The 22,695-nt window shown below is 33.6% G+C and overlaps 2 protein-coding genes across 11 annotated transcripts in view; one reads left to right on the plus strand and one right to left on the minus strand.

The window, feature by feature from the left end:
- Positions 1–11,504, minus strand: part of LOC145260397 (galectin-4-like) — a 59,054-nt gene extending 47,550 nt beyond the window's left edge. The window contains exon 1 of one of the 4 annotated variants that reach the window (XM_080118372.1): positions 11,481–11,504. Coding sequence is in view for 2 of the 4 variants with exons in the window: in XM_080118369.1 (XP_079974495.1) it covers positions 4,863–4,949 (87 nt within the window). In the remaining 2 variants the exon portion in view is untranslated. Of the gene's footprint in view, positions 1–4,862; positions 5,194–5,367; positions 5,410–11,173; positions 11,438–11,480 lie in introns of those variants that run through there. The other 3 variants (XM_080118370.1, XM_080118371.1, XM_080118369.1) reach the window with 3 other exon arrangements.
- The window catches only part of LOC145260396 (DNA polymerase delta catalytic subunit-like), a 226,546-nt gene that overhangs the window by 4,253 nt on the left and 199,598 nt on the right, over positions 1–22,695 (plus strand). Inside the window, exons 1-2 of one of the 7 annotated variants that reach the window (XM_080118363.1) lie at positions 3,584–3,718; positions 19,847–20,091. The exons of 1 other annotated variant lie outside the window; for it this stretch is intronic. Coding sequence is in view for 1 of the 6 variants with exons in the window: in XM_080118361.1 (XP_079974487.1) it covers positions 3,685–3,718 (34 nt within the window). In the remaining 5 variants the exon portion in view is untranslated. Of the gene's footprint in view, positions 1–3,515; positions 3,719–19,846; positions 20,092–22,695 lie in introns of those variants that run through there. 5 more of the 7 variants (XM_080118367.1, XM_080118362.1, XM_080118364.1 and 2 more) reach the window with 5 other exon arrangements.

The following is a 22,695-nucleotide window of genomic DNA, read 5'->3' on the forward strand; positions in this document are numbered from 1 at the left end:
AGATTAATAATTGTGAATCAGTTTCAAAAGAAAAACAAAACAAAATCAAATTGAGTGTACGACCGTTTCGGAAACGATATTCATTTTATTAATATTAACAAATAATATTGGCAATAATTGACAATGGATTTTTTTTTTCAATATGGTCTCCTCATCAGCACAAATGGGGTGTGGATAGTGTGGGACACCAAAGTAAACTAGCATTTTTGTAATAAGTAAGGTTGATGAATCTGAAAATATTTAGAAAACATTATATAGCTCTAGGATAAATATACCTATTGAGCTTAATACATATCTACAGTGGATACAGGTGTTGATCATCGTCTGAAGATAGCAGTTTCAATCCTACCCAAGCAGGTCAGAGAATTAGTTGGCCAAAACGTGGAAAGACAACAACTATGGAAGGCAGTAATTACTAGGGATGCAGTTACAAGACTCAGTATTCCTATTCCATCGCAGTTAACCACCTAAAGAAGGTCAGAGGATGAGTTGGTCAAAACGTGGTGAAGAAGCGACAACCGCTATGAAGATGAGGATAACAGTCCACAAAAAGAATGAATATACAAATTATTTAACTGAGTCATAAGTTTTGTTCTACAACATGGAACTTCGGATTAATTACATCGGAGAGAAATGATGTTACTACATAACAAAAAAATATACACCGTTTATTTGTAATCACAGGTACATTATTCGGGCAGAGATAGAGAGACACACTTGCAATGTTGAGAATTACATTTTAACACGCATGTTTCAGCCTTTTGACAAATACTGTGTAGCTTCTAGCATGTTAATTCTTGTTTTGATTAATATATTGCAAATAATATTGTAAATCATTCACCTCTCTTTTATATAATAGAGAACATTGGAAATGGATATCCCCCCCCCTCTGATGAGATCTGGTTCAGCCACCCCCCTTACTCCAAAGAATGGATAATTATTTGTAAATTTTAGATATTATTCATCCAAGGCCACATCAATCAAGAGTTTATCAACCTTCTGGACGTTTGTTTTGTAGTTTTTGACTTTTAGTTGAACATAGAAACACACAAACACACAGACAACTGCCGTTTATATAATAGATATACAATTTTTTCATAAAGTTTAGGCTTTTTAACATTTATTATATCTTTCAAAATTTGTTTACCTTTAATAAAGACTTATTAGCTGAACATACATATACACAGACAACTGCCGTGCATACAATAGATATACAATTTTTTTAATTAAGACTTGAAGTTTAGACATCTTAACATTATCTCTTTCAAACATTTTGACCTTTAATAAAGATCTTTGCCCGGGTTTCTATTTTAGATTGGCTTAAGTAAAAATGTTTATCAGTAAATTCAAAAAGATTGACGTTCAAAACAACATCTCAAGTTTCAAACAATGAACCAAGTTTCACTAGAAATTTTACAAATACACAAGGAAATTATACGAAGTCTGTGGCGGCCACAACACACCCGCCCCTCCATGGAAAAACGGTTAATTAAATTGCGAAAACACCTGTTAAATTACACAAGTTCTATATTTTAATACCCCACCCCCCAAAAAAAAGAAAAACATAAAATATGCTTTTGTAAACAGCTCGTGAAAACTTACTGACATCAATATTTTTACTCTTAAACGAGGTGAAAACTTTATTTTACGAAAAATATTTCTTGTCATTTAAAATGTCCGCCATGTATTCATGCACCTTGTGAAACGTCAAATGACTACGCGCGTGCGCGCATTTTAGTAAGAAAGTGAAAAAAATGATTATAATTAAGAAAGTGAAAAAAAAGATTGTCCGTTTTTATATCGGGAAGCGGAAGGGTGGGGGGGGGTAGCAGTATCAGAATTTTTTGTGAAAATAGCGAATAATTCCACCCCATCTTTCCAAGCTTATAACTCCTCGAAAAATGCAATTCAAGCCCTAATTTTTTTTTTCAATTAAAGGAGCAAGGACCAAGATTTCATTAAAAAAAAAAAAAAAAAAAAAAAAAAAACGTGTTTTTTTTTTAAAAAGGTTTTAAACTTCGGACTTTACAGGTAAAATTCGACGAGAACACGATGTCCGTTTTTTTTTAAATTTGAATATATTATGTATTGACCTTTTCTCTTCAATTTGTGAGTAAATAATTATGTACTTATCCGAGTCGAAATTAATTATTTTTAGACATTTACAAAATTGGAGGCGTGAATTATTCGACCCCCTGTCTTTCCAAGCTTATAACTCCTCGAAAAATGTAATTCAAGCCCTAATTTTTTTTTCAATTAAAGGAGCAAGGACCAAGGTTCCATTAAAAAAAAAAAAAAGAAAAAAGAAAAAACAAATAACGTGGTTTAAAAAAAGGTTTTAAACTTCAAACTTTACAGGTAAAATTCTACAAGAACACGATGTCCGTTTTTTTTTAAATTTGAATATATTATGTATTGACCTTTTCTCTTCAATTTGTGAGTAAATAATTATGTACTTATCCGAGACTAAATTAAGTATTTTCTTTGTAATAGACACTGGGGGGGGGGGGGAACCGTGAATAAAAAAAAAAAAAACGTTTGTCTAAAATATTATATTCGGTTTATTGGAAAGAACATAAAATTTCACATTGACCCTGAAAATATCGTAAAAATAGAATCAATAGAAAAATTTTGATAGATTTTTAAAATTTTAAAATTTAAAAATATTGAGTTTAAAAATTTAAAAATATTGAGTTCGGAAAATTCATTACTGTTTAAAAAAAAAATAAAAATATTTTTATTACTTTTAAAACAACTGTAATAGTTTATTTTGGAAGTATAATCCATAAAGAAAATAAATAACCCACTTTTAACAGAGAAATTACGAGATTTTTATATTGTATTCGCAGTTTCGTGTTAGGGGTGTCAAAAATTCCTACAAAAATTCTGATACTGCTAGGGGGGGGGGTCATTTCGGCATTGAAGCCGAAAAATGTTTTTGGGGATATGTTTTGGCTCCGTTTGGCTGTTTTGGGCGTTTTTTTCCTAAATAGGAAACAAGATGGCCGCCAGCAAAAACAATAGTGATTACGTTGGATACTGAAGGTCTTCAAATATGGATAACTGCACGTTTGCGCAAAAAATAAATGCGATATTCGTTCTCAGCGTATCTGAAAACCTTCAAAAGTCGACAAATTAGAGGTGAATGCCGAGGGGCCGGTAAACTAAACAAATACTAAAATTATATATAAAGTTTATTTTTTATGTTTGTAAAATTTTGTTGAAAAGTTCAAATAAAGTTTATAATGCAATTGAAAATAAAAAAAAAACGCTTTTTTTTTTTTTTTTTTAAATAAAACCAACTTTAATTTCAAAATTTCGATACCGACGTTTACCTAACTTTTATTAAGTTACGTAAACGTTCATAAACATATTAATGGGGAAAACAGTTCATAAATATAATAATAAAAAAAAAAGTCCATCAAGTTCAAATAAAGACCCTTTAAATAAAAAAAATTAAAAAATCTATACAGTTTTGGTCATCCGTAGCTAAAAATGTGTCAGACGTCACTTCCGCCAAATGGCTTTGTAAACAAAGGAAGGCGAATCTTCAACATTACCCAAATGCGTAATTATTGAAGCCATGGTGATGAGTTGAAATACACACAGAGACACGTGAAGATGTCCTGATAATTTTATAAACAAAATAGTGATGATGAAACATTTCTTGGAAGTCACATAGCGATGAGAAACACACGCACATACGCAGAGACACGAGGTGATTACACAATTTTATTAATAAAAAGATTTAATGCATTTGTTAGCGACTTATATTTCCGTTCACGAAAATGGATCGTGAACTTCACGATCCATTTTACAAAAATACGAAACAAGAGATTCAGGTTTTTGTAAAATTGGAATAGTAAAAAAAAAAAAACCAAAAACCAAAAAAAAAAAAAACAGCAGGATTAAATCTAATTTTTAAAATTTACCTAAAATAACATTCGAATTAAGCAGTTTTGGGCGAATAAGAAGAATGGGCGACTTGAACTCCGCAGCAAAAAACTGTCAGAAAAAAAAATCGCATTATACTTTTATTATTGCATAAAATAAAAAGGTCACTGGTTGTCCAACCTCCAAAGCGTGTTTATTCTGAAAGCCGTTCTTAACATGGTAGGTTGGGGGTGTTTATTCCGAAAGGCATTTTCTTATTTTCAACCTCCCCGTAATCAACTTATTAAAAATAAGTCTTCGGGTGGTCGCCTAGTGCATTTTCATCAAATATATATATATATATATGTGTGTGTGTGTGTGTGTGTGTACACTGTACAGTAATACAAACCCCCTGTTCTTCTGCTTCACCCACTTTTACGCCACTTACGCAGAGTAAACGCACCATGCTCAGCATGGTCCATGCTGTGTGTGTGTGAGAGAGAGAGAGAATCATAAAATTTAAATAATAGGAAGGAATAAAATACGATTTTCAAGTTAAATTCAATTTTTACGGTATTTTTATTACATTGTTAGGTGAAAGTAAAGAATAGTTAAAATAAATAAATAAATGAATAAAAGCCCCGCTCCCCCTTTGTGAAGAATGGGTTTCTAAATAATAACGTAATCATTTTAACACGGGCCGTACCATTACCAACCATTCTGCATGCATACCAAAATTACAACGAATTAAAAATTTGGAAGTAAAAATGGAATAGTCATCCTCCAAAAGTGTAATTCGCCCGAAAAAAAGAGAATCATAAATTGAATCGGAGAAGTAAAATCTATTTCATAAATTCATAACTCTCTCTCTCTATTCCTAAAGTCCTTCAAGCTACTGGGGCCGTTCGTAATGATCTGTTACGACCAGACACTTGCCCTCCGATGACAGATCGAGTACATAAGAATAAATTATTTAATCCAAATCTTACCGGATTTTCTATAAGAATTGGAGCTTGAAATCCGGGTGGAACAGGTGCGGGTGGTGCTCCGCCGGGCGGTCCAGATTCAGCGAGCATTGCGGACTTTTTTTTTTTTTTTAAACAACAAATTAAGAAATAGAAACTTTCCTTCTTGCCGAACACAGATATAAAATATAATTTGAAAGAAAAAAGTTAAATAAAAATAGATTAAAAATCGTGTTTGAAACTTAATAAGATCACGTTGGTTAGAAAAATAGAGACAATCTCCAAAAAGTAAGTGGACTCACGAAACATAAAATAAAATCACACCTCTTTGCAACATGTGACGTCACATGAGCTTAATTTGTTTTCTTTTTTTTTTTTAATCTATTTTTAGAACTCGTCGTAGGCTGTGTTTTTACTAACTTTTTCCAGAAGATTCTGTCTTAGGAAGCAATTCGGTGCTGGTTGCTGGTATAGATTGATGATCTTTTAAACCAACGCATTTCAGGAGAAAACATAATTACGTACTTACGTGTCATGGCGAAATTGTATAAATTACGAAAAATAACCCAGTAAATGATATGCTAGATGTATTTTTTGCAAAAAGTCATCCATGATTACATTCTGACATTTTGTGTTTAAAAATGGCGCACGCTTAATTTAAGTCAAGGGAGATAAGTCAGTGGGTTTGTATTACTGTACACATAGATTCGAAAAAGTTGTCAAAAAACAAATATATAACAAATAAATGTTATCAAAGGCAAGATAAATTACTTTTCTACCAAACTGGATATAATTTTCGTGTTTTTATTCAATTTAACATGTTTATTCAGCTCAAAAAGCATACAGTGTTTACCGATGTATTGGAAAATTCAAAATAGCGGCCGACTCTCTCTTTAACACGGTAAGTTCGGGAAAAGGTGTTATAAATAATAAACTAGACAAAATACTATTAAAAAAACACCGAATATATGTCAAGTTATGTCACGGTAACAATATTGAGCAAATTTCTAACAGTATTTTGTCTAGTTTATTATTTATTACACCTTTTTCCGAACTTACCGTGTTAAAGAGAGAGTCAGCCGCGGCCGCCATTTTAAATTTTCCAATACATTTACATCGGTAAACGCTGTAATGCTTTTCGAGCTGAATAAACATGTTAAATTCAATAAAAACACGAAAATTATATCTATTTTTCAATTTTTAAACTTTAAAAATCTATCAAAATTTTTCTATTGATTCTATTTTTACGATATTTTCAGGGTCAATGTGAAATTTTATGCTCTTTCGAATAAATCGAATATAATATTTTAGACAAACGTTTTTTTTTTAATTCATGCCCCCCCCCCATTTTCAAATGTCTATTAAAAAGTAAATAATTAATTTATGTACCAAAGTTTTATATATCACAAATTGAAGATAAAAGATCAATAAATAATATATTCAAATTTAAAAAAAAATAGTTTTTTTTAGAAATTTACCTGTAAGTCCGAAGTTTAAACCCTTTTTTTTTTAAAACCACGTTGTTTTTTTTTTCTTGTTTTTTTTTTAATGAAACCTTGGTCCTTACTCCTTTAATTGAAAACAAAAAAAATTAGGGCTTGAATTACATTTTTCGAGGAGTTATAAGCTTCGAACGAAAGCGGGTGGAATTATTCAACAGTTTTCACGAAATTTCTGACACAGCAAATTAGCGATAGACTTTATTTTTTTACTAAAACACACTATCAGTTGTTCTACTCGATGAATTTTCGTAATTTTTTGGCTATATTACTATTTTCGACATGACAATTAGGTACATAATATTGTTTTTGCTTAAAACGGTACATTTAAAAAAAAACAAAAAACTTGTTCATAACTGCGTGCGACCTGATAATTCAGTAAGCACCATTGGTTTCAATTGAAATTCAATATTTCAATTTTCAAATTTCACTACAATAACCAAGAAGCACCCTACTCCCGAGACAAAATGCACTAGAAATGCAAGTATCAAATGATATGATGATAGACATTATGTCACATGTTCGAGCAAGAGAACAGAGAGTTTCTAGTCAGTCTTGGTTGGGAAACAATACAGACGAGATGCATCTGACAATCTAAAGATAATCTAAGTGAAGGTTACCATAAGATACTGCCCATCCGCATCCAAATTAGAAAAGTAAGCTTAGAAAAAATTACTTTTAGCCTGCGTAGTCTCTCCCTCAATTAGTAAACATTCTCTCAAAATAAAACCTTTGAAAACTCAGCAAGTCTCCATTGTGTTTCATGCACATGTAGTTTTGTCTGTCTAGCTAAACAGACGAGGCTGTCAACAACAAAGGGATAACAGTCCACACATGAAAAAGCGACAATGAAGACATTTTCAGAAAAATAACATAGAAGTATGACATAAGACATAAAGATTTTATTAAAATAAATGACACTTGTGCACTTTAACATCCCTGTACAAATTTAGAAAATTTGTGTTAACATGAAGATTGGGTGAACATTGTTAACGTCTTTCCCTTGCTTGAATTAAAGTTTGAGTTATGTCTCTTATCCATTAACCTTAAGAGATCAAGGTGCTTCTATACATATTATAATAACGAAAAGAATATGGAATTTCAAATAAAACAAATGGTACCTATGTGTGTGTCATGTCACAATTAGTAACATATCCAAAAATTACAGAAAACAATAAGGTAGAAAAATAATTATCAATGAAAAGCAGTTTGCGATAAAGTTTATATGGGGAATAAAATTTGTCCAATATTTTGAATTACGTTCATGACGTAAGCAACAGAACTTAATTATCTCCCCTGTCAACTTATCTTTTTTTTAATAAGTGTACTACAGTGACTTCAAAAATTTCATTTTTCATTAATAATTATTTTTGTACCTCATCGTTTTTCATAATTTTTGGATATATGACTATTTGAGACCTGATAATAACGTAGGTCTCATTTTTTTCACTTGAAATTAAATATTTTTTTTTGTTATTATGATATGGGAGCACCAAAACCGAAAATGGTCCACGCATGAAAAAGGGACAATCAAGAGAATGAAAGACCAGCACCCACGCATGTATTTGTAATATGTAGGGACCTTATGGCTGTAAGAAGAGATTATATCAACTAGTATAAATTTCGGAAAAGGTCACAGGGTACATGATGTCAGGATAATCTGGTGGCAAATGGAAATAGACCTTATGTAGCTGGTGTGATTGAAGCAGGGATCCAAGAAATTGTTTTAATACTTGATTTTAACTACTAGTAAAATTTAAATCGTTAGATCACACCCATACATATTCTTTTTTTTTTTACATTTACAGAAAATATACAATATACACATACTACATGGGCTTTTGTGGTAATCTACTCCATATTCCATAAAAAAATCTATATTTGAAAATTAAAAAAAAAAAATCAGAATGAGAACCGGAGAACAGAATATCGGAATCGGGAATTTAGAACAGAAATGGTAATTGTATCAGAATCAAGAAATATTGAAATCGTCTCATCACTAATACATACATATGCATACACAAGTATAAAGACATGATTTAAAAAAAAAAAAAACAAGTAAAAAATGCAGGTGTCAAATGATATCACATTGAAGTGCGACGCACACATATGTAAAAAGACTTTGCTTTGTTGACGGATTCTTGATCGCTAACTGGCGATAACACACATGCGTGCCTTATGCACATGTTGCGCTTGTTTGTGTGAACGTTTAACGTGAAAAATGTCGCATATGCATAAAGACATTATTCTGTTGTTTCTTTGATTGTTCACTAGCGAGGGTACATTCATATGTAAAGTGGCCATTACACTTTAACTGTGTTTCTACATATCAAGCCTCTCGGACCCACACATTGTGTGGTATCGTCGTAAAGGAAAAAAAAAAGAAAGAAAGAAATAATAATCCAACTCAGCATTTTTTTAAAAATGCCAAAAATGAAAAGCATTTATTTGTTGTTCTTCCAACAATAACGCATTTCATTTTCATATAATGTGTGCTTTTTAAAAGTCTCACTCCCTGTCACCTCGTCCTGGCCTTAGCCAGTGTTTTCTTGCCCTCATGTTTACACGTCCATCTTCCATGGCACGCACTTTGCTTCTCTTTTTGCTCAACCATGGCGTCCTTTTTTTTCTCCTTTTCCTTTTCTCCTCTTTCCTGTAATGTCAGTGCGACACACTTGCTTAATTTGCATATGGGCCAGGACGGCTGCTGCTGCTAATGTAACAAAGCGCATATGAGCGCGATGGAAAATGTCAGCCACAGCGAAGAATGGCCAGCATGTGAAGAGATTAGCAGCAGCAGCAGTCGAAAAACTGCATTTGCCAATTAGGAAGCATGTGTGTGAAGAAGAAAAAAAAGGAGAAAAAAATGCAACATGTAATCGGGGAGAAACAAAGTCGACGTCGAAGAAAATGAACGTCTAAATGCAAAGACCAGAAATGGTGGCTAATACTCGCGTGCGGTTGGAAGAAATAGAAACGCGTGCCAGATAAAATACACACGTAGCAGCAAGAAACTTTTTAAGGGATGCCAAAAGTAACGTGAATAAAAACGTTTTGTTAAAAAGAAAAACTGCCGACCCGTGTTTTTATTCATTTCTATTCCTGTTTTATTTGTTTGTCCATTTGCAACGTAATGGCTACGTTACATTAATATTTTTGCTAGTCAGCTATCCTACAGCTGCTGCTGATCTTCTCACATGCGTGCCAAATGCGTTATGTTGCACAAGTGCAAAATGTGCATTGACAAAAATAACCATGTGTGACCTTTTCAGTTAACGTAAAATGTTACATAAAGGTTTTGTGCTATTTTCGATATTTTCTTTTTATGAGCAATATTACATGTAGGGGTCAATCTGGAGAATCACCAATAATAATTTTGTAAAAAAAAAAAAAAAAAAAGAAAAAAAAAAAAGGAAAAGTTTAACCCTGCCCGGAGAATTCTAGTGTAAGTTCCATTTAACTTATTTTCAGGTTTTTTACTCACCAGCATGGACTCTCAAAAAAAACAAACTTGAAAGTAAGTTAGATGGAACTTACACTAGAATGCTTCAGGTAGTGTTAAACTTTAACTGGAAAACACACCCTACCATTAGCCGTCTGCATGATCAATTGCCCAGGATGTCTTCAGTAATAAGAGAAAAAAGAATGATATATGCTGGACATTATTACAGAAAAAAATATTTGTTACTCCCCTCCCCCCCCCACAAAGCGCGCGCGCACACACACACACACACACACACACACAATTTTTCTCTCCTAAAAACAAATATTTGACTATATATCTTATAAAAACAATATCTGGTCTTAAAGTGGGTGATTATTTTATGCTAAGGTGAGTGATAGGTAAGGGAGGAGTTTTTGGAAGGAGAGGAGTAATTTGATACACGGATTTAGGGTTAGTGGTAATCTTAAGAAGAAACTTCACACACACACACACTAGGAACAGCACAGAATCCATCTCCTTTAGCAAGAATAAACCAAACAATGCAAAAAAAAATTAATTAACTGCCCTAAAACTTTATCCAGTTCGGCAATGGCCGTGAAATGGGGATCATTTTACATTAACTTGTATGCGAAACTGATCTCCTACTCTAAGTTCTAAAATATTTTTTTAAATTTTATTTTTTAATTTTATATTTTTTATTGACAATTCTTTCAGGCCATTTACAGGTAACCGCCTAAAAAAGGTAGAATCTCTTTTCCTTTTGTGAAAGATCTAAGTGAATCAGCATATGTAAAGGTAATCTTTTACGAGGCGGACCTGAAGAATCTTGCCCCCCCTCTATGTTTTTTTATTATTTTCATCTAGTTTACCAGATTATCAAAAATCAAAAAACGAAAAAAGTCAATATTTAAATATTTGTAGGGAGTGCTCAGTTTCTAATGCAATGTTCTAGTAAATTGATTATCCATTTTAGAACCACTCAACGTTTTTTGGCCACGTTTCGCAAGTTTATCCTTTTTAAAAAGCAGTTTTGCCTTTTTCAAGATTATTATTTTTCTTTTTTGCATTATTGAAAAAAAAAAAAAAATGTATAAACAACTTTTTCAAAAGGTGAAATTTGGCATAAAAACATCGAGTGGTTCTAAAATAGGTGATCGATTTACTAGACCGTTGAATTAGAAACTGCGCACCCCTACAAATATTTAAATATTGACTTTTTTACGTTTTTTAGTATTTGATAATCTGCTAAAATAGTGTCCATTTGATAACAATCCGCTAAAAAAATTGAAAAAAAGCTGAAAATGATTAAAAACAATAGAGGGGGGGGGCAAGATTCTTCAGGTCTGTCTTTTACTTTTCAAAATAATTTAAGGTCCAAAAGTTTCACTTACCGGGTTCATTCTTGTCAAAAGAACATTTTTGGCTGAAGAAGGAGGATAATTTTTACAGAAATTGAATGCCATGTTTTAGGTAAAAAAAAAAAAAATCCAAAAAACAGGGGATGACTGTGAAAAGGAGAAATGATTGTCCTTTAGCGAAGTAAGTGGTTTCTTTTTTGTGTGAATTTGAAGACGAGGAGTGATTGCTATTTAAAAAAAAAAAAGAATTTATATTTTTTTTCGTTTCTTGGAAATGAGACATTGGACCCGGATATCAAACTTTTAAATAAAAAAAAAATAAATAAAAAGATATACTAGCCTCTTATCAATCCGTTAAGAGCCAGAGGGTAGGGGTGGGAGTCGAATTCTGTCTGGCCTCTTCTGAAGTTGATCCATCCTTTTAATCTACAACACTATCATCAATACTCCGCCTACTCCTCCTCCTCCCCCTCCTACTAATAATAATAGTAACAATAACAACAACAAACCCAAGAAAGGGAGGGTGCTGAATTCTATCTGGCCTCTCTCATAGTTGATTCCCCCTTTCAATCTACACGACTATCACCACCACCACCACTACAACTACTACTACTAATAATAATAATATTAATAATGATTATGATGAGGAGGAGTGGCCTGAGCATAAATCAGAAGTGATACAGCAAACCTGACACTGTCAAACCTCTTTAGGATATGCACATACAAACTGATAAAGTCCTTGAATATTTCGAACCTGGCATAATTTTTCTAAACAAAAGCAAGAGAAGTTGCTCAATCATTGACATAGACTGTCCTTTTGAGTGCAAGAGAAATGGCATGAAAAAATAAATATCAAAATCTGAAATGGAATTAGATTATGTAAATGTAATAAAGTCAAGGTGATTCCTATATTGGAACGTTTGGACCGATAACGAAAAGCCACCATAAATGGCTTAATCAGATGGATGAGAATTTCTTTATCAATTACGAAAAGGGCTTGTTAAGGTAAAACTTATCTAACATCTAAGGAATTGACATGACGTTCAAGGGAAAAATCCAATTAAAACATCCAAAGGTTCAGACTACTGCGAAATAATAATGATGATGGAGAAAGTTAATATACCACCAATAATAATAGGAACATTAGGAGCAATCCTGAAAAACTTTGAAAAAGTATGGGAGAGATTGGAATCAGGGGGATAGCTTAGATGCAACAGATTGTAGCAGCCGACACTCACTACAAACAGGCAGAAGCTAATTCTCTCGATTCGAGATTTGAAATCCAATTCCTCCTGGCTTGACCAATCACAAACCAGCACTCAATCACGTGACAGAATATATAAAAGGCGAAATCTGAAACTCTCAACCCTCTTTCAACCTGACCCTGCCTGGGGCTTTGGCCCCCAAGCAGAACGTGAGTACTACAAGCTAGCTGTGGCTCTCTTCACACTCACATTTATACGAGAGGTATCCATTTCAATTGATGCCAGATTGGGATCAGAGCGTTGATGATGTAAAGACAGGAGTTTGGTTTTAGATGCATTAAAGGTAATCAGCCATGTCTTCCCACACTGAACCACTCATTCGAGATCAGAGGAGAGAGAATCAGAGAGAGCTTTGTCATTTACAGCCTTTGATGTGTTGCCGTAGATGGTCGTGTCATCAGCATAGATGTCAACGAATGATTTAAGTATATGCTTAGGGAGATCATTCATGTAGATCAGGAAGAGAGTTGGGCCCAGGATGGATGCTTGAGGGACTCCAGCATTAACACTGCAGGCCTCTGATTTTTGTCCATCAACCAATACTCTTATAAGCCTATCAGAGAGAAATGATTTAATGATAGAGAGAATATTTCCAGTTATACCGTAGCTGGAGATCTTGTGAAGTAGGCCTTTATGCCATACCTTGTCGAAGGCTTTTGATATGTCAAGAGCAATTGCTCTGGAAAGGAAGCCTTTGTCAAGAGATTCACTAATCCTATGGGATATAAACGTTAGCACATTTGCGGTAGATCTAGCAGAACAGAAACCATATTGCATGTCACTAAGAAGGTTATTTCTGCTGAGGTGATTGACTATTTCTCTATTTAATATGGATTCCAGCAACTTACTCATAACACATAGGAGACTTATTTGTCTGTACTAAGAGGGAGATGACATATCACTTGAGTTCTTAAATACAGGGTGTTGGAAAGCACTTCTCCTTAAGGCAACGTTTAAACAGTTTCGTAAGTATGGGAGTAAGTTCTGGTTGAAGATTTTTCAACACCATAATTGGAATGCCGTCAGGGCCAGTAGCTTTACTGGAATCAAGGTTCTTGATTAGCTTGGCGACCTCATGCACAGATATTTGTATGTTACCTAGCGTGTTCTGTGTTATACGAGGAAATATGGGGAGATGATGGCCTTCGTCGCATAGGGTAGAATTAGCTGCAAAGTTCTTTGCAAATAGTTTGGCCTTGTCTGAAACTGACGAGATGACCTCTGGTCTGTTGATAATGGTTGGGGTAGAATGCACACTTCTGTTGAGGATCCTATTTGTTATTTGCCAAAACTGGTGGGAACCAAACCGCTGATCAGTTACTTTGGATTAACAGACTGGGCATATAGCTCTCTTGCATATTTTTATTACTCTTTTACACTGGTTGCTGGCGTTCCTGAAAGCAGCTTTAGTCTCAGTACATCTATTATGTTGGTAGCTATGGAAAAAGTGATTTCTGTGCGCGATGGTAGCAGCACATTCTGGGGAGAACCATGGCTGGCTGGCTGGGAGGTTTTTGTTGGAATTTTTTGGATGGTATGAATCCGTCTATGCCTACAATTAACCATTCGGTCAGGTCTGATACTATAGAGGAGACATCCTTTTTAAACATGGAATGCAGAGGTAGATCAGATATAAATGTACGGAAGCTATCCCAGTCAGCCATGGAGTATCGGTATACAGTACGGTGGAGGGGTACATCTAGGGACTTATTACATTTAATTTTTATCTTAACTGATACGATGGAGTGGTCGGAGGATCTTAGAGGAGAAAGAACGGAACATGAACATAGCTCAGGGGAAGTTGAGAGAAAAAGGTCTAGGAGGCTTGCATATTGACCTGTAGTATCGGGCACATGGGTGGGCTCGCGAACAATCTGAGTGAGGTCATAAGCAATGGCAAAATCATGACAGAACCTCCCCTCATCGTCTGTCTTATTTGAGTGGGTCAGCCATTCCACGTTATGGACATTGAAGTCACCACAGATGTTCTTCTCTAGAGATATCCCTGCCACATGGGAAGCCATCTTTAATGTAGGCACATATTCCATGCCCATGGCGATCTTGGGGGTAAGATTTAGATGTTAAATTAGCTGTGGAATTCAATTATGAGCATGACACTTGTGACGTAAGGAAAATAGTTTTTTGTTGACATCACAGAAACATTTCTATGAAAGTATATTAAAATGAAAAAAGAATATAGATAGATTTCTGAGTCGTTCTGTTTATTGTAATTGATTATTTTTGAAAAAAAAAAAATAACAGTTACTGAATTATAAGTGGTTGGCCATACGTATAGGTAAATGTTACAAGGTCATTTGAGTTTTATAATTACATAGATTTATGCCCTTGTTGTTTTCATTCAATTTTTTGTTTTCGTACATATTTAACTACATAACAGTATGCATCCATGACACACTCTTCCATTGGTCGACACTGGTAATGCTTTGCTCGTTTGTGATAACATAAATTCCTTGAACTTATTTCATCAACTCTTGAAATCACGCTCGCACCAGCTCCTACCTGTTCTCTGAGGATTACTTTGGTAAAATCACTGTATCGATTTGCTTGCTAAAACAATGTTGAGTCATGTGATATTGTTTTCATATAATGTTTGCCATAAAAAGCATATCATCCCATGAAATTAACAGTACACGCAAAAAAAAAGAAGAAAAATTAATTCATGATCCTCCAAATCACATCCTTACATCATTCGTAGACATTTATGCTGATGACACTACTATCTATGGTAGCACATCTAAGACAGTAAACGACCAAGTTCTCTCCGATTCTCTCTCCTCTAATCTTGATCACGTTGTACAATGGGAAAAGGAGTGGCTGGTTACTTTTAATGCATCTAAAACCAAGCTTCTATCTAAACGTTCTGATCACCATCTGGCATCAATTGAAATGAATGGCTCTCGTCTTGAGGAGGCCTCATGTTTTGACAAGCTTCTGGGCTTGACCTTTACTTCTGATCTTAAATGGAACACGTACATCAAATCTGTTGCCAAGGCCGCTGGAAAAATAGTGAGATCCTTCTATCGATCCAGTAGATATCTCACTGCTGATGCAAGTCTCTATCTATATAAGAGCCAGGTACGTCCAAGGATGGAATACTGTTGCCACATCTGGGCAAGAGCTGCTAGAAAGGACTTGTCCTGCCTTGATAGAGTTCAAAATAGACTTTGTAGCCTCGTAGGAGATGTTCTTTTCTCTTCCCTGCAACAGCTATTTCACAGAAGAGATGTTGCGAGTTTGTCTCTGCTGTATCGTTATTTTCATGGAAAGTGTTCGACTGAGCTTCAATCTATGTTCCCCTTGCCAAACTTTCACAAGAAACACTCGTCTAGTTGAAAACACTATCAATAATTCCCCCCTACTCTTTATCTAAACGTAGATTCTATGAAAAAGCTTCTTTCTTAGAACTGCACACCTGTGGAATTGTCTTCCGTTTTCCTGCTTTCCAGCTGACTACAATATGGTCATCTTCAAGTCTAACGTAAACAAGTTCTTGATGAGCCGTTCCACTTGTTAGCAAATTTACTGAATTTTCATTACTAACGATTACTATATTGTACATTTTCTACTGTACACTCTTTAACCCTTATCCTCGAGTGACCTCTTGACCTTGATAATTGGTGATGCCTTTGTAAAAAAAAAAAAAGAACGAAGAAAACATAAAGCAGATAGCAAGAAACTTCTTTCATAATGCCACTTGGACTTAGGATGAGGTGTTGCAATATTTAATGTTTTTGCTTTAACTGAGAGTAAGGTTGCAAAAAATTGGGAAGCTATATTTATAAACATGGCTGATAAGAACTGACCAATCAGATGGAACCATTCTCTGCTACCAACCAATCAGAAACTGGAATCACTCCATAAGGTTTAATGAATCTTTTCGAATTCCTGCACATAATTTTTCGTCTTCAGATGGGAAGGAATTCTGCTCCTTCATCTGCAAGGCTTTACAATTCAAGACTTTTTTGGATTGACTACTTACCAAAAACTTTGCTCTTTGTCTTCATATGCAAGCTTTTACAATTCAAGACTTTTTTGGATTGACTACCTACCAAAAACTTTGCTCTTTGTCTTCATATGCAAGCTTTTACAATTCAAAATTTCTCTGTATTGATACTGCCATTTTGTTTCTAATTTATAAAACTATGTTTGTCTGTCTGTCTGTCTCCATATTTTCAAACTATCTCTCCCGAAACTAAAAGTCACAGAATGGTGCCACGGGCCTCAGATGATTGGAGTTTTTTTATGAACCTTTCTTTTATGGGTCTTTAGTTAAAATAGTTTTTAAGGGGTCAAAAATGGGTCAAAATTGAAAAAAATCGTTATACATTTTATAAATTCATCTTAGTTTATTTTTAATCAGTTCATATATATGTCACGTTGGTACAGTGGTAACGTCACCAGCTTTGAATGCTACAGTTTTCTTTTTTTGGTTTTAATTCTTGTTGATGGCACCCAAATACTCTTTTTTATTCTTTAAACTTTTGAAATCACGACCCTATATAATAATATATACGAAATCTGGACAATTTAAAATATCATACTTAAGCGTATTTTACGACTGTGCAAAGCCCCAACCCACTTCACTAATCTAAAATTAAAATGGCTCTCCACACAAGATAGGATTAATGGTAAGATAAAAGAAATGGTTTATTTCTTATAGCTTCAAAGTTAGAATTAAAATTAAATTTTATGCTTGTTTAAATCGATTTCAAAACCAGATTCTAGCTTGTGACACAGAATAATTTGCATCAATATTGCTACATATTTTCACATGACACATTGTCTCACGTCGACATTCATGTGAAGATGTCAGTATTAAGTTAGAAAAAGTATATGGTCTTCCTAAACCCTAACCACTAGAAACCTTAGAAAACAACATTCAGTCTGTTGTAGTTGGTTGGTTAGTTGTTTTTGTTTTATGGCATATCAACCCTTTTCAGGTCATTTAATGCCGAATCCAGTGATTTTGAAGAACAATTTTCTAATGGAATATATTTGTTTTGTTTTTTTTTTAAGTCGGTTTCTATTTAACCCACAGTTGGAACCTTAACAGGTACTACAACTCCGGGTCAGAGTGGACCTGGGAGCAATGGCAATTAAAGGGTGGCTCCACACTTCCCAAAGCCCACAAGTTGGGGCCTCACCATCAGATATATTAAGGTCATATCCAGGACTGTTGTGGAATGTAGCCATAAATGGGTAGTAACATTTAATGCTACTAAGACTGAACTTCTTTCCTTTAACAATTACAAAAATATTCTCAATTACTGATTGACATGACAAATAACACCCTGCCTGAGAGCTCATTTTCAAACTCCTTGGATTGACATTCACAGATTACATGTATTGGACCAAATACATTAAGGACATTGCAAAGGCTGCTACAAAGGAGATGGGCTCTCTCTACCATTCTAGAAAATTATTCACACCTATCCTATACTTCTATGAAGTCACCATTCGCCCATATAAGTAATATTGTTGTGTCATCTGTGCTGATGCATCTACAACTAGTCTCTCACTCTTAGAGAAGATTAAAAAAAAAATCTCCAATACACCCACACTATTGGCTATGCTCCAACTTCTGTCCCATCACCACAATGTTGCATCCCTGTGTTTGTTTTATAAATAATTTAATCGAATGTGCTCTGATGAACACACAGCACTTGTTCCCCCCTCGACATACATAATCCCAACCAACTCGACATACATAATCCCAACCAACTCGACATACATAATCCCAACCAACTCGACAAGCAGCAAAATCACACCTCTTCGTCTGTGCATATTTCTGAGTGAAGATGTAATACTGGGCTTCAATCGTTCTAGGAGGTCTACCCTTCCAAGTCTTGCTTTCTCTCTTAGGGAAATATTTAGTCAATTGCTAACTGCCTGAGGCATCCCATTAGAGAATTACAACGTAACTGCATAGGAAATTTTTAAGAAAGCAGAATGCATCATCTTTAGGGCTCTAGCTTATTCTCCTCGCCTTTCAGTCCTGTACCACAGGATTAGCAGCGTGAGAAACCGATCTTAAGAATGCGTGAAAAAAAAATTGAATAATTCGACCTCCTATCTTTACAAGCTTATAACTACTTGAAAAATGTAAGTCAAACCCTAATTTTTTTTCAATTAATGGAGCAAAGACCAAATTTTAAAAACATAACAGGTTTAATAGCAAATTATGCAATATTTGTTTTTTTTAATCGATTTTCTTTAAAAAGATTTGAAGAAAATCAAGAAAATTTTACTTACTTCGATTATAAAAAATCGATATAAATTTAAAAAAAGTCACTTACCTATAAAAATAATATTGAATGTGTAGTTCCATTCTTCACTGTTCTGAATTTATCCATATTTATATTTTTAATTCCATTTATTTTTTAAATAAAAGAATTTTTTAAATGACTATTTGAAAAAGCGCCATTATGCAAGGATTTTTATGTTCTTATCGAAAAAAAACGGAAGTACCGTTTTTTTCTTCTTTAGAACTATCGATGGACAGAAGCCAGTAAAAACCGCACGTTCGCATTAGCCGTCTAGTCTTGTGCATGAAGAAATATGTGTTCTCATAGTTTAAAAATAGTCAAATTTTACTTATAAGTTTTTGCTTTAAAAAAAAAAAAAAACAGTCGAGGAATTTTCTTTTTTTCTTTTCTCAAAGAAATACAGAAATTTTTGATTTATTATATTTTAATTCTTCTTTATCGATTGAATTTTTTTTAAATATCTAAAAAAAGAAAACATTTAATGGAATAGAAAAAATTGTCGTCAGCGTGCAATACTTACTGGACAATGAACATAGGCTTCCAATTAAAAAAAAAAAAAAAAAAAAAAAAATCAACGTGGTTTTTAAGGTTTTACACTTTGGACTTTACAGGTAAATTTCCCCAAAACACTTCTGTTTTTTGTTTTAATATTATTTATTGCTCTTTTATCTTACATTTGTGATATATAAAACTTTGGTGAGTTAATTAATTATTAAAGATTGGATCTTAATAGACATTTCAAAATGGGGGGGGTTGAATAAAAAAAAACGTTTTGTCTAAAATATTATATTCGGTTTATTGGAAAGAGCATAAAATTTCGTATTGACCATGAAAATATGGTAAAAATTTTGATAGATTTTTAAAGTTTAAAAATTGAAAAAAAATTAATTCGTAAAATTCAATTGATTTCATTACGTAAAAAAAGAAAAAAAAATGGCTGCATGGAGCCGCGCCGGCATTTTATAAACACTGTTTTTTTTTTTAAAATAAAAAATAATATTTCTATTATTTTTAAACAAGTTTAATAGTTTATTTTGGAAGTATATTCCATTAAGAAAATAAACAACCCATTTTTAAAAGAGAAATTACGAGTTTTTTTATATATATATATATATATATATATATATATATATATATATATATTTTATTTGCAGTTTCGTGTTAGGGGTGTCAAAAATTCCCTAAAAATTCTGATACACTTACCGCAGGAATCGAGACTGGAAACACACAACTCCCTGGAAGATTATTTCGCAGGAGACAAAGATTCAAATGACACCGACTGACAGAACGACCACGTTTCCCGCCATTTACGAAACATCAACACAGTTTCCTCTTCAGCGTTCACTTTTATTTGCAGGTTCCTTTTGGTTTGCTGCGAATTCATAGAAAAAAAACATCGGTAATAATTTTTCGTTTCTTTAAATTTTTATTTTTTGTACCCCATGAATTGTTATTTTTATTGTTTTCCTTTTAATTAGAATAAAAACGAAACTAAATAAAACGGAGTTGATCATTATTTTTCTACGTTTTAATTTTCAGTTTATTTTCATCAATTACTTTAATTGGAATTTGGAGCATTTATTAATACAAACGGTTATCTTTACGATTCGTGTCTCCACTTCACTTCCTGTGCCCTCCATCACGCTAAGACTAGCTTTTCTAAATGTTTACGTTATTATTTAGGGAAGCCATTCGTAACATGGAGAAAATAGAGGGTAAAAAAAAAAAAAAAACGTTCCGTGCTTTCACATAATTTAATAAACAAAAAGATATCGTCAAAATTCGGGCACTTCACAGGGAACGTGGACCCTGCGTAAACGGGTTTTAATTTAATGGCTGCTCCCTGAGGTTTTCTTTCACTTTCTTCGTAACCCTATATGGGTTTGTTTTACTGTACACATAAATTCGAAAAAGTCACAAAACAAATATAGAACAAATAAATGTTATCAAAGGCAAGATACTTTTCTACCCAATTGGATATGTTTTTAGTGTTTATATTTAATGTAACATGGGGGTTGTATTACTGTACACATAGATTCGAAAAAGTTGTCAAAATAAAAAATATATATAACAAATAAATGTTATCAAAGGCAAGATTAGTTACTTTTTCTACAAAACTGGATATATTTTTTGTGTTTTTATTCAATGTAACATGTTTATTCAGCTCGAAAACCATACAGTGTTTACCGATGTATTGGAAAATTCAAGATGGCGTCTGACTCTCTTTAACACGGTAAGGTTGAGAAAAGGTGTTATAAATAAAAAGAACTGGATAAAATACTGTTAAAAACCTGCTCAATATATGTTACCGTGGCATATGTTGACATATATTCGGCGGGTTTGTAATAGTATTTTGTTTAAATTGTTATTTATAACACCTTTTCCCAAACTTACCGTGTTAAAGAGGGAGTGAGGCGGCTGAGGCGCCATCTTGAATTTTCCAATACATCGGTAAACACTGTTTTTCGAGCTGAATAAACATGGTACATTGAATAAAAACACTAAAAACATATCTAGTTAGGCAGAAAAGTAACTTATCTTGACTTTGATAACATTTATTTATTATATATTTGTTTTTTGACAACTTTTTCGAATCTATGTGTACAGTAATACAACCCCCATGTTACATTAAATATAAACACTAAAAACATATCCAATTGGGTAGAAAAGTATCTTATCTTGCCTTTGATAACATTTGTTCTATATTTGTTTTGTGACTTTTTTCGAATTTGTGTGTACAGTAAAACAAACCCATATGTTTTACTGTACACATAGATTCGAAAAAGTTGTCACAAAAAAATATAGGACAAATAAATGTTATCAAAGGCAAGATAAGTTACTTTTCTAACTAACTGGATATGTTTTTAGTGTTTATATTTAATGTAACATGTTTATTCAGCTCGAAAAACACAGTGTTTACCGAGGCATTGGAAAATTTAAAATGGCAGTCAACTCTCCATTTAAGGCGGTAAGTTTGGGAAAATGAGTTATAAATAAAAAAAAAAAAACGGACAAAATACTGTTAGAAACTCGCTCAATATATGTTACCGTGACATAGGTTGACATATATTCGGTAGGTTTTTAACAGTATTTTGACTGTTTTTTTATTTATAACTCCTTTTCCCAAACTTACCATGTCCGAGAGATAGTTGGTTGCCATTTTGAATTTTCCAATACATCGGTAAATACTATATGTTTTTCCAGCTGAATAAACATGTTACGGGGTTGTATTACTGTACACATCCACAACTTTGTAGATGCTTTTGTAGCAAGTAGTTCTTCTTTTCGGGGTGAGTGTGCTGGCCCCAAGCCCAAAGGCTTCGCTTATAACAACACATAATTAATCTTGAAATTGCTTTCTGAGACAATGAAAATGCTTGTTTTGTTTAAGTTAATGTAAAGTAAGTTTTTTTTTTTTTTCTTTTTCTTTCACATAATAGTACCCTATTTCCGGTTCCAGTAAGATGCCATTTTGTAAAACCCTTGATTATTGTAGCATCTTTACACATTTTAAACATGTTATTGTCACAAGTTGAGAAAAATATGGTCATCCACTCTCTCAGAAAAGTTGAAAGTAAGACTTTTTGTTGCCACTGTAGAAACAGTTCTTTCGCTATGGTGCTGGGGCATGGACTCTTACAAATGCGCTGAAAAAGAGACTGGATGGCTGTTACACACAGATGCTCAGGATGGCCCTCAATGCATGATGGAGGAGCCACGCAACAAACCAATGGCTTTATGATGACCAATCATCAGTATCATTGAAAGTACAGCAGAGAAGGATGAGAGTAGCCGGTCACTGCATGAGGCACAGCAAGAAGGAAGCCAGTAAGTTAGTTCCCTGGATACCAATAGATGGACACCCAAGCCATGGTAGGAGAAGAATGACCTACATTGATAACCTGCTACAGGACACAGAATTGGAAAGTGAGAGAATGAGAAACCTGGACAAGTCGTGTAGATTCAGTGGTGAAGCGTCTTGAAAGACGATGGAGATGAGACG

This window comes from Euprymna scolopes, chromosome 36, assembly GCF_053919585.1.
Source record: "Euprymna scolopes isolate OS-2025 chromosome 36, ASM5391958v1, whole genome shotgun sequence".
In the NCBI taxonomy this organism is placed as follows: Eukaryota; Metazoa; Mollusca; class Cephalopoda; order Sepiida; family Sepiolidae; genus Euprymna; species Euprymna scolopes.